The sequence below is a fragment of the Homarus americanus genome, unplaced genomic scaffold, assembly GCF_018991925.1.
Source record: "Homarus americanus isolate GMGI-L3 unplaced genomic scaffold, GMGI_Hamer_2.0 scaffold6317, whole genome shotgun sequence".
Lineage (NCBI taxonomy): Eukaryota > Metazoa > Arthropoda > Malacostraca > Decapoda > Nephropidae > Homarus > Homarus americanus.
In genome coordinates, this window is record NW_024730668.1 from 17,769,236 (window position 1) to 17,787,557 (window position 18,322).

Sequence of the window (18,322 nt, forward strand, 5' to 3'; positions counted from 1 at the left end):
CATTCCGAATAGTTAGAGTACAGTTTTAGAGCAAAAACACTTTAGCACAAATGAATGATGTGAAGTCGTAACAGAGACTGGCTTGGGGACGCTGTGACGTTCCGCGAGTGAGGGTAGTGAGCCGAGACGAGAGGGTGATGCGCCGTAAAAAGTAGTTCCTTGATGACGCAAAACGACGTTGTACCAACTCACCGGGACGTTAGAATTTTTGGTATCAAAATTTTAGCGATGTAGCGCCGAAACAATGTTAGGTGGGACGACGTTAAGCTAGGAATTACTGTATACATATACCAATACATCTATTTATCACATATGGGAAAGTCTGCTTCATACTGCATCACCTATTGTGGCACTCAGGTTCAATATGCCCACAAAACCAGCAGATACTTACAGTAGAGTGAAAAAGGTAATCCTCACAGTAATCAGACACCATTTAAATATAGTAACATCTTTATATGAACCTATAAAGTCGAAGACAAAACAAGTGAACACATGGAAATATTGTCTTTGGTTTATTGTCACTTAAAAGTTATAATAATTACCAATAATTTGTTTCCAAATCCTGACCATAAATTAATTTATATACAGTATTAATTTTCAATATGGAAAAAATAAATACAGTTAAATGTGAGATGAATTATTATTTAATATGGGTGTTCAGAGTGCCAATCATTTTACCTTTCACTAGAAAGACAATACTGTGAAAGCAAAAAAAGTGAAGTGAAGTGTAAAGCCTTAAGATGACAGGACTTGAAGGTTCACTATGTCTGTTATTGAACTGTTTCTGTAGCATTAAGTACTAAGAGGATTACCCCCATCCCCTTAAAACGATGCCAGGCCAGACCAGTTGGTGTGTGTAAGGAGTTAGGAGAGGGAGGGGGTGGATGAATGTCTTAATGGATGAACATGGTGAAGCGTTCCTAAACTGTACAATATAATAAACAGTCATCCAGTTGTAAGATATAAATTACCATTAAATACAACACACGACATGAAAACATACAAGTACAGGTATAATGGAGACCAATCCTACTGGACCAATTTACTACTACAGTATCACTATTCAACATAAAAATGAAAGCAGTGATCTTTAAATATATCCTTTATATTAATACAGTACTTAGTTTTTTGTTGGCCTAGAGAGAAATTAACAAAATATAATAAATATCCAATATTTGACTGCGCAACATTTTTATTATATACTTGGACAACTGCTGTAGGTGGGCACTATAACACACCAATATACTGAACTGTACTGTATTTACAATATAACCAAAAGCATTTAAGCTATTCAGAAAGTGAAAACAGTAGTAATGACTAGACAAATACAGATATGATGATATATCTACATTATTGTCATCACTGTTTCATCATATCAAGCTAAGAAAGGATGAGTTATATTCTATAACTCCATTAACCTGTCAACTTAACTAACTCTAAATAACTTTCTACACTTTATTAACATCTTTCCAATGACCTTTACAAACAATGATTCTTGAAAAAAGTCACAAAAACATGACCAATCATGTCAAAACTACCTTTTTTTCTTTACTTCTTTCCAGTTAACTAAACAATATCTCCTGATGTAAAGCATTACTTAAACAACTCTACATACTTTACTGTACTTTAATAATACCAAACAAAATATTGTTCATGAAGGTATACACTTCAATATACTGTACATTACCTACTGAGCTTATCTACTGTCGTGCACAAAAGTCCCTTACACCAACCAACCAACCAACCAGTGTGAGTTCAAATCACCCATGGTTGAATCAGTGAAGCAGCTTCAGGAAGTGCCTTGATGGCCCAATACTGGGCCATCAAGGCACTTCCTGAAGCTGCTTCATTCATATATTTTCCACACACACAAAGCACAAAGGTGTTTGCATAATCTTTCCTGAAGACTTAAATAACCTGACACTAACAGTTTTGGTGATGAACATCAACACATAAATATTGTTAAGGAATTCAGCCTTTTGGCTCAGGTCTGACATCACATATCCTTCAGAAACTGAGGTAATGATAGAATACACTGTCTCAAGTCTTATTTTTGTCCATATCTTATAGAAAAAACAAATGGTATAAAGACAATCACCTTTGAAATGGTTACCCACATTCACTGAAAATGTGGGCATCATAAACAGGAGAAATTGATGTGTAGTACCATACCTAAAAACACAACAGATAATAAAAGCTCTTCAAGGCAAGAAAATATATACAACTTGTATAAGACAACAAAATCATGTGAGCTACAGCTTCACTCCCCTTCAGTATCTTATACAAACTTTCTTATTGTTATAAAACCTGGACTTGCCCCATTGGTATCTGGCCCAAGACAAATATCATTTCATCATTCTTCTGGACATTCAGGCAAACACTTTTTCTGCCCCTTCTTACTCAGGACTCATCAGTCTGACCCTCGGTCATAAGAAAGCAACATATTTCATAACCATGGCGATGTCTCACAATACAATATACAACCAAAGACACTATGGCAGCTGAGTAGAGGCAGAAACATGAACAATACCTGCTTCTTTGCAAGTAAGTTTAAACTTGACATATTTTAGTAGTTGTGGTAATCTGTTCCTACACCCCTGCAGTAACCAGAGTCCTCAAACAAAAACATTGCAGTAGTAATATCACGACGTACGTGATTGGCAAATAGGTCATAGGTTGGGCACTTGGAGATACGGGTTCTGTGCCTCCCATAACTAAATATGAGAGAGAGAGAATATATATATATATATATATATATATATATATATATATATATATATATATATATATATATATATATATATATATATATATATATATATATATATATATATATATATATATATATATATATTTTCCTGTGAGGCAACTCTGCACAGCATTCAACATGTACATTAACTCTAATAATTATGGAGGAACCAACACAAAAGAATAACCTTATTGTTAAGACCTCCAAGGTTCACAAACTTTTTGTTTTAAACTCAAGAAAATATTTATTTATACATACAGTACAGTATACTGCACAGTATTTAGTTTTTCAAGTCTAACACCTGAGGTGTCCTACTACTGGGATCCAATATTGTTATACTGTACATGTACAAAGTCTCCCAAAATTATCTGACCCATTTTAAAAATTCATAACTTCAAAAACAGCATAAATAAAATATGCTGGTTTTAATATACAGGTATCCTTCATTTAGCATTAATTCAGTTTAGTAAAAAAATGTTTTTGACACTACCTCAATGTCAGGTCAAAATTTGGTTTAGGGACACCTGGACCCCCTGTGAAGAGAGAAAAACTGGGGTTAAGGTTGGCCTGTGAAATGGCAAGTTGCTTTTGTTACTTGTAACGAAACTATAAATGTTGCGGAAAATCCTTACAATACTCCAATGTGGCTTAGAAATAAATTAGTATAATATAAAACTATAAAATAAGAAAATGAAGACCACGAGTGTGTATGAGTAAAGTGAACATATTTGTGGAGGCAGTATGTTGCAAGACCAGCCTTGCTCCCCAACGTGTTGTTACAGTATACACACAACCCAGCCACAGGTCTCTCAGTCAGCTGGGTGATTTTTCAGCTGAACTGTGTCACATATATGCTATGTATAAACTTTGTTTATCAAAGCAATTTTTTTTTTCATTTTTGACATATGCAATTTGAAATTGGTTCAAATTAGGCTCCCCCTTTGCACACTAAATCGCTTAACAGTGAACCACATTGTTTATATAGAAGTTTGGTGTTAATAAATTTAGAGTTTAGCTTCGAAACAATTTATAACAAACTCGTTTATGTTTATTATTAGGGAATACAGTATTGTACTATACTCGGTGTTTACCACCCTGCCATTTGAACCTGTCGTTTGCACTCCGTGCTTTGCTGTCATCCCTAGTTTGGCGATAATTTTGCTTCGTGTTAGGTTTCTCAGAAACACAGTCCCATTGTTAAATGAGGGATAACCGTGTAGTACATAATGAACAACTAACTCGTGAAAAAATTTTCTGGTCGTTATAGACTTCCACATGTGCACCATTTGTTATTCCAATATTCAAGTTTATTAATTTTTAAAATGGGTCAAATAATTTATGGACACTGTATAATTCCCTCATTTCAGGCAATACAATACTGTACAATACCTGACCAAGAGACCAAACACCATGACAATAATATTGAATACTATACTGTACCAGAGGATCCAAGAATACTGTTTTTTCTGTCCACCGTCTGTGTCATAAGAAGAGCCATGGGGACAGTGCCGATGCTTGCTCGGGAGATCTGAGTCACACATTAATCAACTCGCCTATTTTCCCTTCTCTTTATCCAAATTGTATCCCAGCATGTGCATATCACCCAGAGATTACTAAACAATATCCAAGTGGTACTTCCCATCCCAAGAAATAAAAAATTTAACCCCAGTTTGGCATTATCACAAAGAAATAATAAAAAAAAACAGGTAGGTCTATTGATTAAAAAAAGTCATGTTTTATTGTAAATATAAATAATGTGTGAACCCACTGGCTACACACAGAACCACAGAGCGACTGCACCAGAAATAAGACAAGCATGCAACTTTTCACAGATCAATGTGATGTATCTACAGTACAGTATACTCAGACCATTAACATACTCCATCTATATTTTTTATTGAGGTTATAATATTATTGTACTGTACTCTGCTTCAACAACTTGGGCCTTTAAGAGCATAACAAGGTTAGGAAATACACTACAGTAGTCAATCAAACCTCAAAAATTATGAGACAGAACTATGTCACCTGTCTCATCGCCTACTCTCATTAGTCAACGTCCTTTAAACAAGTCTCTCATTCTAAATCAATTTCCTGAGTAACTTTGAATGATACATTACACAGTAATATCCTTGCTAAACACAAAACCCGCCTAAAATTACATCAATTCCATATACAATGTACAGTATACGAGTACAGAAAGTCTCTTCATTCAAGTCTTTTACAAAACTCAAGAGAGATATAAATATTATTTCCTTTAGCTGGAAACCCTTTTAACCGGAACTCTCCGATATCCAGAATTTTCCTGGTACCTGTACAGGGTATTCAGAAAATTCCGGGGATGGGGGATTTTTTTTCCGGGGTCGAGAGATGAAAATCGGGCGCATTTTTCAGAAATTGAGAAAAAAATTTCCGGAATCTGTACACGTAACATTCCGGAGATGGGGGATTTTTTTTCCGGGGTCGAGAGATGAAAATCGGGCGCATTTTTCAGAAATTGAGAAAAAAATTTCCGGAATCTGTACACGTAACATTCCGGAGATGGGGGATTTTCTCCAGCTTTGAGAGATGAAATAATGGATCATTCTGGAAAATTCTGAAAAAATTCTGGTACCCGGAAAAAGTCGGGGAATAGGGCATTTATTTCCGGGTTTGAGAGAAGATGTAGTGCGCAATTTCTGGAACTTCCGCGAAAAAGTTCCCGGTTCACGGAAAATTCCAGGGATGAGGGATCATTTTCCAGCTTTGGGAGAGTACCGTAGTCTCATTACCCAGAAGTGCTCTGCACCAATTGTCCCGGCTAACGGAGATATCACTAGTCATAACCTTACCGGTGCATGAAGCTACACTGATACAAGGAAGAGAAATAAGTACTGTACCTGAATAGTACACATTTACACAAGAGACAATGAATGACCAAGTAGAAAGAGTCTTCTATCTCTTGGCCACTTTCAACATGGCTATAGAGGTCTTGTGAGTTTAACTTACAGTATAGTATATGATAGTTCATACTAATGATATATACTCCTGTATGTTTTCAAACTAGTAATCATTCTCAAGGTGGTGGTCACAGAGAGCAATCAGAGGAAGACCTGAAGATTAATTTACACTAGTTTATTTCACCTGAAGATTAACTCGCTACAGCTTATTTCACCTGAAGATTAGCCCCAGCTTATTTCATCTGATTATTAACCAACCCAATGCTACCTGGTGGGAGATGAGATTAAGTTAGGTTAGGTTAGATTAACCCTTTTGCTGCAATTCCTGCACTTACCATTTTATTCTGGCTACTGCCAGATGATTCCATTCAGCTTAGGGTAACTTCCCGCAGCCAAAAGGTTAAGGCAGTATCAGGAAAAATAAGTAAGGGTGTCTTAGTCATCAGGTGCAAATCTTCAGGTGATCCTAACTATGGTACATGGTTTAGGAAAAGTCTGAACAAATCACCAGAATCTCAACACTTCTACAAAGTTTTTTCTTCTGCAATTTACTGTACTGTACCATAAGCTCTTCCTAGCTCAGTAAGTATTATCCACATCAAATATTGTCTCAACAACCCCCTATTTTATTTGTATATAATATTAATAAGAATTAGACGACAATAGAGTACTTATGTTCAAAAGTATATTACTCAGAAAAATATGAAATAATTTAAGAGGTAAATATTACAACTGGTTCATGTAATACAAATTATTCATCCAACACCTTGAACAAGCTACAGTACAGGCGGACCACTATTTATGAGAGGGCAACGTTCCTGGTAGAGCTTGTCAATAAAAATTACGTAGGTGAATGGGGACACATCAAAAGCTTATTTGTAAAATTAATAACATTGCAAGTGTTAGAGAATTATAAAAATGCGAGTTAGTAAAATAAGTAAGAATACGGACAGTGAAAAAGTAACAAAAAACAAGGCACTATTTTATCGTATTTTCATTAATATGTATACTGTACTTAAGAAAAATAATACAAAAACAACGAATTTTTTCTTATCTATAGGTTTTTGTTTATACATTAAAGTGATGGACAAATATTATCCCATAACTTTTAATTTTTATAAATAAAATCCTCATAAATTTGGATTTACCTGTACAGGTACTGTATAATAAGACTTTCATCAACAGCTTACTGGTATAATTCCACATGACACCTGGACATAATTAACAATGAGATCACCCCAAAAGGGTTAGGATGTCAACTGCTATACCCGAGAGGTTTACAAGTATCAAGTATTTTATCGTCATTTATTCAATAAAACTTACAGTACGGTACTGTACTAACAAAAAAAGACATCTGCCTCCTCACCCACCAGGACGGAAAACTGTGATCATACCATACTGTGCCCGTTAGGCAAACTGTAAACAATTGGACACCATATTTTATTCATTAAAAACCATAGGGAAGGTTATGTATTCTGTTTCCAACCTTACAGTATACGTACTGTGTTTTGCAAAACGCCTCTAAGACAACTGCCGAGTCAATGTAAACTTAGTTGGAAAATTTTACTGAATATTTATCTATCTGACTATCAATAGCTAAAAACTTAACAACAGTAGTTTCTTTTAGGAGTTATTGAAGTCAAAATGTGAATAAGATATTAAAGGGGCGGGTGTGTGAGAGAAGGAAGACTTCAGGAAGAGCTTCCGAGTGATAACCCTGTGTAGTCAATACTCTAGAAAGGTAAAAGAAGGAATTGATACTTGTTACCATTCAGTATATAACACATTTCATTGTGAAAGATAACAACAGTACAACAGCGTCCAGTGGGAGGTTATTACAAGAGATCAGTACAGTGTTTAATCAATCCTACTCACGTACAGGAAGCTTTCTTTATACGCCCGAGTACAGCACACTGGTCATCATTAATTACCACGGCTCTTGAAACAATACCACCATTTATGACTGAGGAGGAACAGTTCTTCCTTCTGATGGTCAAGGATACAAAGAATGTGTGGAAAAAAGCCTTTCATCCCAAGTACAATGTCCTTGTTATGTGTATGAATAACTTACTTGTAACTGGTGTGGGGAAAAATGTACTCCAGATTATCACAACTACTTACTGAAGGGTGGTGGTTAGTTCATGGTGATGCTTGCAACACAATTAGTGCACACTTTTCAAACCTATAACTCAGGCCTTAAGATGTCAAGTCATCATTATTATCATTTTATGGCCAGTTTCCACACTTGCATGGGTTAGCCAAACCTAGTCATTCACGAATTCACTAAAATTACTGTGATATCTGCTAATCAAAGTATAGTAAAAAATTACTTAAAGGCCCATTTACTGTAATTTTTACTGTGTTAGATTATCAGCATGTGGAATACAAGGATACACAAAGGCAATGTTGGGTCAGGATGTGAGGGAGTCTCTGTTGTTTGTTACAAGGTCAAAGAGTGACCAAATGTTGCTCTGTAGACATGACCGAGTGACCTGATGTTGCTCTGTAAAACGCTTAAGAGTGACCTGATATAGCTCAGCACAAAATCAATGAATTATCTTTTAATTATACTGTAAAAAAGGCATGCAAGTCATACTAAAATTTAAATCACAAAACAAAATACACAAGGGCTCTTGGGCAAACTTTGTACTATCACCATTGTTTAATACACAGTTCTAAAGCTCATAGTTCATTTCTTTGTCCAATATTCTTTAGAAGTCTTTGAATCATGTCTGCTATACTCTTGAACACATGACCCTCGTCGTTGTCATCCTGGAACTGTTCTTTGTAAGCCAAGTCGTTGTAGGTGTGAGCCAGATGTCTGAGAAGAGGAAGGGCATCGTAGAACTGGTAACGACACACATTTACCATTCTGCCCATGGCTGATACAACCTTATCCACCTGAAAAAAAAAAAAGAAAAAATACAATAAATTTTACAGATCAAGCAAGATTAACACACCCCAGATCATTTTGCTTGGTGAGTACTGTAAACCCAGGCATCCCTTAATTCCAAGTAAACTACAGTAGTTATCTTTCTAGCTCACCGTGTCATGGTCGGGTCTGAGTGGCATCTCATTCCTCAGCGCTGCGCCCATATCGTACCGTCGATCCCGCCGGTCAAATGACGCCGCTGCTAACAGAGATGACACAGCTGGACACCATCCTCCCGTCGACAGTTGTTCGTTAATGTTGAGGCGGAGGAGCTGCTTCAACCGTTCACCTTGCGCTTCCTCTCGTTCCACAAGGAGGTCATGAAGGAGAGACACCACCTGAAAAACAGGAATTCCTGATCCAGTGGTCCGACCACGATCCAGCGGCCCGACCACGATCCAGCGGCCCGACCACGATCCAGCGGCCCGACCACGATCCAGCGGCCCGACCACGATCCAGCGGCCCGACCACGATCCAGCGGTCCGACCACGACCCATTGGTCTGACCACGACCCAGTGGCCTGACCACGACCCAGCGGCCTGACACCACCTGAAAAACAGGAATTCCTGATCCAGTGGTCCAACCCTGATCCAGCGATCCGACCCTGATCCAGTGGTCTGACTCTGAACCAGCGGTCCGGATCCAGCGGTGACTCTGAACCACGGTCCGACCCTGATTCAGCGGTCCACCATGATCCAGCGTCTGACTCTGAACTAGCGGTCCACCTGATTCAGCGTGTCCCACCATGATCCAGCGGTCTGACTCTGAACCAGCGTCCACCCTGATTCAGCGTCCGACCGCCGGCGGTCTGACTGAACCAGCGTCGACCATGATCCAGCGGTCTGACTCTGAACCAGCGGTCCAACCCTGATTCAGCGGTCTGATCATGATCCAGCGGTTCGACTCTGAACCAGCGGTCCAACCCTGATTCAGCGGTTCGACTTCTGAACCAGCGGTCTGACTATGATCCAGCCGGTCTGACCCTGAACCAGCGGCTCCTGACTTGAACCAGCGGTCCAACTCCTGATTCAGCGGTCCGACATGTTCCAGCGCCTGATTGAACCAGCGGTCCAACCCTGATTCAGCGGGTCTGATCATGATCCAGCGTCTGACTCTGAACCAGCGGTCCAACCTGATTCACGGTCTGACTCTGAAGCAGCGTCCAACTCCTGATTCAGTCTGACCATGATCCAGCGTCTGATCTGAACCAGCGTCCAACCCTGAATCAGACTCTGATGATCCAGCGGTCTGACTCTGAACAGCGGTCCCCCTGATTCAGCGGTCGACCATGATCCAGCAGTCTGACTCTGAACCAGCGGTCCAACCTGATTCAGCGGTCCGACCATGATCCAGCGGTCTGACTCTGAACCAGCAGTCCAACCCTGATTCAGCGGTCCGACTATGATCCAGCGGTCTGACTCTGAACCAGCAGTTCGGACTTCCTGAACAGCGGTCCAACCCTGAACAGCGGTCCAACCATGATCCAGCGGGTCTGACTCTGAACCAGAGGTCCAACCATGATCCAGCGGTCCAACCCTGATCCAGAGGTCCAACCACGATCCAGCGGCCCGACCACGATCCAGCCGGTCCGACCACTCCATCCAGCGTCCCACTTGGAACGAGGTCCAACCATGATCCAGCCGTCCAACCCTGATCCAGCGGTCCAACCACCAGCGCCCATGATAGTGGTCCGACCACTTATCCAGCGACCACGATCCAGCGGCCCGACCATTTGCCCATTGGTCTGGCCCAGTGGCTGACCACGACCTGCTGACACCACCTGAAAAACAGGAATTCTGATCAGTGTCCAACCCTGATCAGCGATCCGCCTGATCCAGTGGTCTGACTCTGAACCAGCGTCGACCATGATCTCTGGAACCAGCGGTCCGACCTGATTCAGCGTCGACCATGATCCAGCGTTGATTCTGAACCAGCGGTCCAACCCTGATTCAGCGGTCCGACCATGATCCAGCGGTCTGACTCTGAACCAGCGGTCCAACCCTGATTCAGCGGTCCGACCATGATCCAGCGTCTGACCTGAACCAGCGTCCAACCCTGATTCAGCGGTCCGACCATGATCCAGCGGTCTGACTCTGAACCAGCGGTCAACCCTGATTCAGCGGTCCGACCATGATCCAGCGGTCTGACTCTGAACCAGCGGTCCAACCTGATTCAGCGGTCCGACCATGATCCAGCGGTCTGACTCTGAACCAGCGTGTCCCCTGATTCAGCGGTCTGATCATGATCCAGCTGGTCTGACTCTGAACCAGCGGTCCAACCCTGATTCAGCGGGACTCTGAACAGCGGTCTGAATCCAGCGGTTGACTGAACCAGCAGTCCGACTCCTGAACCAGGTCAACCCTGAACATAGCGGTTGACTCTCTCCAGAACTGATCTGAACCAGCGTCCAACCCTGATTCAGCGGTCTTGACTGATCTGATTGAACCAGCGGTCCAACCCTGAATCAGCGGTCTGACCATGATCCAGCGGTCTGACTCTGAACCAGCGAAGTTCAACCTGATTCAGCGTCCGACCATGATCCAGCGTCTGACTCTGAACTAGCGGTCCAACCCTGATTCAGCGGTCCGACCATGATCCAGCGGTCTGACTCTGAACCAGCAGTCCAACCCTGATCAGCGGTCCGACCATGATCCAGCGGTTGACTTGAACCAGCAGTCTGTCTGAACCATCCAACCCTGATTCAGCGGTCCAACCATGATCCAGCGGTCTGACTCTGAACCAGAGGTCCAACCATGATCCAGCCGGTTCAACCTTGATCCAGCGGTCCGACCACACGATCCAGCGGTCCGACCGCATCCAGCGGTCGACACGATCCAGCCCGCCCGATCCAGCGGCCGGCCACGATCCAGCGGCCGACCGATCCAGCGTCTTCCGCTCGACCCGACCCATTGGTCTGACCGCACCCAGTGGCCTGACCACCACCCAGCGGTTGACACCACCTGAAACAGGAATTCTGATCCAGTGGTCCAACCTGATCCAGCGATCCGACCTGATCCAGTGGTCTGACTCCTGAACCAGCGTCCGACCATGATCCAGCGGTCTGACTTGAACCAGCGGTCCACCCTGATTCAGCCCACCGCTGATCCAGCGGTCGATCTGAACTAGCGGTCCAACTGATCAGCGGTCCGACCAGCTATGATCCAGATGATCCAGCGATTCCTGATTCAGTCCAACCTGATTCCCAAACGGTCCGACCATGATCCAGCGGTCTGACTCTGAACCAGCGTCCAACCCTGATTCAGCGGTCAAACCATGATCCAGCTGGTTGACTCTGGAACCAGCGGTCTAACCCCTGATTCAGCGGTCCGTATGATCCAGCGGTCTGACTCTGAACCAGCGGTCCAACCCTGATTCAGCGGTCGACCGCCAGCACTGACTCTGAACAGCGGTATGATCCAGCGGGTTCATCTCTCTGAACCAGCGTTGATTCAGCGGTCTGGATCATGATCCAGCTGTCTGACTCTGAACCCTGAGGTCAACCCTGATTCCAGCGATCCACTCTGACCACCAGCGGAACCAGCGGTCCAACCCCTGATTCAGCGTCGACTGATCCAGCGGTCTGACTCTGAACCAGCGGTCCAACCCTGATTCAGCGGTCCGACCGATGATCCAGTCGACTCTGAACCAGCGGTCCAACCCTGATTCAGCGGTCCGACCATGATCCAGCGGTCTGACTCTGAACCAGCGGGGTCCAACCCTGATTCAGCGTCCGACCATGATCCAGCAGTCTGACTCTGAACCAGCGTCCAACCTGATTCACAGGTCCGGATCATGATCCAGCGTCTGACTCGAACCAGCGGTCCAACCCCGATGCGTTCAGCGACCATGATCCAGCAGTTGACTCTGAACCAGCGCCAACCCTGATTCTCCGACCATGATCCAGCGGTCTGACTCTGAACCAGCGTCCAACCCTGATTCAGCGTCTGATCAATTGTTGACTCTGAACCAGCGTCAACCCTGATTCAGCGGGTTGACTCTGAACCAGCGTCCAACCCTGATTCAGCGGTCCAGTTCAGCGGTCGACTCCTGAACCAGCGGTCCAACCCTGATTCAGCGGTCCGCCATGATCCAGCGGTTGACTCTGAACCAGCGGTCCACCTGATTCAGCGGTCCGATGATCCATGATCCAGCCGTTGACTCTGAACCAGCGGTCCAACCCCTGATTCAGCGGTCCGACCATGATCCAGCGTCTGACTCTGAACCAGCGGTCAACCTGATTGCGATCGACCATGATCCAGTCTGACTCTGAACCAGCGGTCCAACCCTGATTCACGTGACCTGAAGAACGCGGTCAACCCTGATTCAGCGGTCCGACCATGATCCAGCGGTCTGACTCGAACCAGCGGTCCAACCCTGATCAGCGGTCCGATGATCCAGCGGTCGACTCTGAACCAGCGGTCCAACCCTGATTCAGCGTCCTGATTCTGACTCTGACCAGCGGTCCAACCCTGATTCAGCGGTCCACCATGATCAGCGTCTGACTCTGAACCAGCGGTCAACCATGATTCAGCGGGTTCCAGCGTCTGACTTGAACCAGCGGTCCAACCTGATTCAGCGGTCCGACCATGATCCCCTGATCTGAACAGCGGTCCCCCTGATTCAGGTCCGGACCATGATCCAGCGGTCTGACTCCTGAACCAGCGGTCCAACCCTGATTCAGCGGGACTGATCCAGTCTGATCTGAACCAGCGGTCAACCCTGATTCAGCAAAGCAGTCTGACTCTGAACCAGCAGTCCAACCCTGATTCAGCGGTCCGTAATGGCATCCAGCCGTCTGACTCTTGAACCAGCAGTCCTGACTCTGAACCAGCAGTCCAACCCTGATTCAGCGGTCCAACCATGATCCAGCGGTTCGATTCCTGAACCAGAGGTCCAACCATGATCCAGCGTCCATCCAGCGGTCCAACCCGCGATCCAGCGTCCAACCACGATCCAGCGTCCAGCGTCCAGCGTCTGACCACGCCACGTCCAGTGGCCTGACCACCACCCAGCGCCTGACACCACCGAAAAACAGTAATTCGATCCAGTGGTCCAACCTGATCCAGCGATCGATCCAGTGGTCTGACTCTGTCCGACCCGATTCAGCAGAGGCGATCCAGCGGTCTGACGAACCAGCGTCCAACCATGATCCAGCGTCCGACCATGATCCAGCGTCCAACCCCGATTCAGCGTCCAACCCTGATTCATCGGTCCAACCCTGACCACGGTCCACCATGATCCAGCGGTCTGAGAACCAGCGGTTCAACCTGATTCAGTGGTCCAATGATCCAGCGGTCTGACTCTGAACCAGCGTCCAACCTGATTCAGCGGTCCCACATGATCCAGCGGCGACTTGAACCAGCGTCCAACCCTGATCAGCGTCCACCATGATCCAGGACTCTGAACCAGCGGTCCAACCTGATTCAGCGTCTGATCATGATCCAGTGTCTGACTCTGAACCACACTGCCGGTCCATCAGCGGGTCTGACCATGATCCAGCGGTGACTCTGAACCAGCAGTCCAACCCTGATTCAGCGTCCGACCATGTTCCAGCGTCTGACTTGAACCAGTCCAACCCGATTCAGCGTCCCATCACGATCCAGCAGTCGACTCTGAACCAGCGGGTCCAACCTGATTCAGCGTCCCACTGATCCAGATCCGAACCAGCGTCCAACCCGATTCAGCGGTCCAACCATGATCCAGCGGTCTGACTCTGAACCAGAGGTCCATGATCCAGCGCCATCGACCATCCAGCGGCCCCACCACGATCCAGTGGTCCCACCACCATCCAGTGGTCCGACCACGATCCAGCGTCTGACCACCATCCAGCGCCCATCCACGATCCAGTGGTCCGACCACGATCCAGCGGTCTGACCACGATCCAGAGGCCCGACCACGATCCAGAGGCCCGACCACGATCCAGTGGTCCGACCACGATCCAGCGGCCCGACCATGATCCAGTGGTCCGACCACGATCCAGCAGCCCGACCATGATCCAGTGGTCCGACCACGATCCAGCGGCCAAACCACGCCCCAGCAGTCCATCCATGATCTAGTGGTCCGACCACGATTCGGCGGTCCAACCACGACCCAGCGGTCCGACCATGATCCAGTGGTCCGACCACGATCCAGCGGTCCGACCACGATCCAGTGGTCGGACCATGATCCAGCGGTCGGACCATGATCCAGCGGTCGGACCATGATCCAGTGGTCCGACCATGATCCAGTGGTCCGACCATGATCCAGTGGTCCGACCATGATAGCACTTAATAATCATACTATTCAAAGGGGGTTCAAAAGCATAGCATTATATCTTGCTTCAGAGATAATTAGGCGGTCAGTTGATAACGGTCTGTCTGACCAACTCATACTAGGAGACTGTAAGGGGTTTATGTTCCAGTCCAATGATTGTTGGAACTGTGTTGTTCAGTGTTGGGTTTGTTCTCTGCATCTGAAGAAGGTGCTGTTCATGGTTAGTTCGAACCGAGTCATAGTGCCGGGTGTAACCGTTTGGCTGGTCACTTGGCTCCCTTCCTCTGACCCAGTTGTTCATCTGCTACCTGTGAGTATTCAATATCATTTATTATCATTTTTGGTTTCTATGGTGTTATTTGGATTTTACGGGTTCCTTGTGTAATGTTTGTTAATTAATGAGTACGTACAACTTAGTGTGTACGAATTGTGCAAATATAATAGCATGTTGACAGTTACTACTAAAATAAATATACACTATTCTAAATGGACTGTATTGTTGCAGCTTTTTATTCATGGTCACGTTGGTGTGAACTGCTGCACTCCTAGCCTTGTATGCCAGCACATCAACTTGGACACTGACAGCCCTAGCCTCTGTACTGTTCCTCCCGGGCCCATTATTAAGTACCTGTGCCGGTGAGGAGGATATTTGCCCTCCAGTGAAGTTGTTAAGACACCAATTTACCACCTGTGCCGTGTTGATATACAAGACCCCACGCTCGACATCCAGTGTCTACACTCCCGATGCTCGAAATGATTTAAAGCGACACCCACAATTAAGGACACCTGTATCAATTAAAAGCGAATCTTTCCTATTTTATGCGAGTCAAATCTGGCATGTCATATAGAAATACACACTATTTTAAGTTTCGCGCCTAATGTTTCCCGCCAGACGCCTCACTGGGCACGCTACAAAGCTGCCCGCCACCCTCCGGCATCCTCAGTTCTCGAGCTGTTGCTCTATTGAACGGACATACTGCATCTTCAGAGGACGACTTGCCTAACTAAAGGTGGGTGAAAATCTATTTTTTGTAGCATAAAGTAATGAAAAACTAAGTTGAGAAGAAAGTGAAAGAGCATAGTGAGTGGTAGGGATGGACCGAGGCAGACGAGTGGCAGGCGGTGTGCGGCACCAGCGCGACCACCCTCTCGCATCAGCTGATCGCTAGTATACAGACCATTTTGCCTCTTGTAATTTTGCTGCGTTGATTTATGAGTGCTTGCTGAATATATATCAGTACAACATATATTTTTCTCATATTTATTAGTTAATACAAGTCTTTTTAGTATTTTGTGTTTCTCTCAAGTACCAAACTAAATTATTCCACTGAAACAACACTTGGATTTAGTGCGAATTTGATTTAAAGTGACCTCTCTTGGAACGTATCTCGTTATATCGATGTTCTACCGTATTATTTATTTGTACAGTACTGTGTGTGTGTCCACACACACACACACACATACTGTATATACAATACAGATAAAAGAAATAATTGTCCTTAGGGCATACACATAAAGGGACTATACACTTCTTTGTACACAAGTAAAAATGTACCCCCCCCCTCTCCTGGTCAGCAAATGTTATTCGCGGATTTGGAGAATCGCGGCCATTTTGAGAACCTAACCCCCGCGAATTTGGAGGGCCTACTGTAATGTACTCTCGAGTCCCTAAAAAGTTAATAAGGCCAATATCAAAACACACAATTCACAGAAGACAGGATAAAAATCTATTACAGTTGGGTCTGCATTTACATGGTCAATTGAACCCTTGGAGGCCCGCGTAAAATGAGAAACGCGTAAATGAAACAACAGAACATATGGGATTCATTGAAATAGAAACTGGACAGACCCCCAAACTCCACTTTTTGCGACAATACGTACGTTGTAGTAAAAATAGTATCTTAATTTTATGATGGTATGCACACACACATAATATAGAAGATAAATATCAATAAGAGAATAATATACTGTACCAGGTAAAAGAAAAATCAAGGTTTAACACTTACGTTAGTAGAAGAGATGGGTTGGCATACGGGAATGGTGGCTGGTTCCGAGGCAGAGGGCAGATTACTGGCCCTCAGGTGAATCACCATCACTATCCACCATAGTTGTCAGGGCCTCCCTGACAAATCCCTCAAAGTCAACATCACTGTCACTATCACTGGCTTGGGCTGGCTGTAGTGGGTTGCGGGCAAAGAGGTCTGTGATGTTACGCTTACGGCTAGTGTTGATGTTGTCGTGATACATCTGGATGTATGGCTCCATAGTATGCAACAGCTGGTTATTGAAGACTTCATAGTGGTGATCGTCAGGGTCGTTGGAAAGGATGAGCTTAACATTACCATGCGTTAACTTGCGTTCTTCTTGGGATGACGCACCACCTGCCTCTTCACTGAAGTCATTATCTTCTAACATCTCGTCGGCAGTCACCTCAGGATCCGTGATCACCTCCATAATGTCGTCGTTGGTGGTCTTGGAGAAGCCTGCAGCTGTAACACTGTGCAGCTTCTCTTGCAAGGTCCACTGCCACTGCAACAGACTGAACCTCACCAGTCACAGGTTGACTCTGCCTCCCACCTGGGATACCTTGCAACACATGCCGCCATGCGTGACGAATCGTTGCCACAGACAGCTGCCCCCATGCCTCCACAAAGAAATCAACAGCTTTCTTTACGTTAAATTTCTTCTAAAACTGTTTGACGCGAACTTCTTGATCTGCCAACTCTTGTTCCTTGTCGTCGCTATCACTATCGGTGTCACCCAGGTTACGCAATTCATCCTTGGTGTTGGTACAGTCGTTCATGAGCTTAAACTTCTTTGTAAAGAATGCAGCCTTAACGTTGCATATCAACTCCTGGTCCATGGGCTGGATTAACGACGTACAGGTAGTTCTGCTATAACGCGATAATTGTGTTCTTGTAAAATATCGTGTTATAGAAAATCGCGTAATAGAAATAACAGGGCTTATGGAGAAAATAGGGTTAGGTGCAGATTACTCGAAATCGAAAAAATTTAGTAGTTAGCCTAACACAAAGGATAGCACAGTCTAAATAAATGTTACATTCATATCTAATAATGAAATCATACAGTAAATTTAACACTTTACCTTGAAAAAATATGAATGTAACTTGATGGGGGAGAAGGGTGATTTTGAGGTTGATAACATCAAGCTTCTCTTCAAGTGTTATATCCTTTCTTTTACGATAATCACCGGGAATTCTATCATCAGAATGCTTTTTGGAGATATTCTTCTTTACCATATTCACAGTTAATACCACAAAATTGGAGAAATAGTAAGCAAAAATCGCGTTATAGCAAACAAGCGATCGCGTTATACAAATATTGTTCCGAATTCATAAATCGCGTTAGAGCAAATTCGCGTTATCAAAACACGCGTTATAGCAGAACTCACTGTAGTGTTGGGAGGAAGGAAGACCACTTTTACGTTGGGGT

General features: G+C 44.4%; 1 protein-coding gene across 3 annotated transcripts in view; it reads right to left on the minus strand.

The window, feature by feature from the left end:
* Positions 1-621: 621 nt before the first annotated feature.
* The window catches only part of LOC121867252 (nucleotide exchange factor SIL1-like), a 46,118-nt gene continuing 28,417 nt past the window's right edge, over positions 622-18,322 (minus strand). For all 3 annotated transcript variants that reach the window (XM_042367114.1, XM_042367112.1, XM_042367113.1), the window contains 2 exons: positions 8,731-8,955; positions 622-8,586 (listed from right to left, as the gene is read on the minus strand). In XM_042367114.1, the coding sequence (XP_042223048.1) occupies positions 8,368-8,586; positions 8,731-8,955 (444 nt within the window). In that variant the 3' untranslated portion in view covers positions 622-8,367. The remainder of the gene's footprint in view (positions 8,587-8,730; positions 8,956-18,322) is intronic.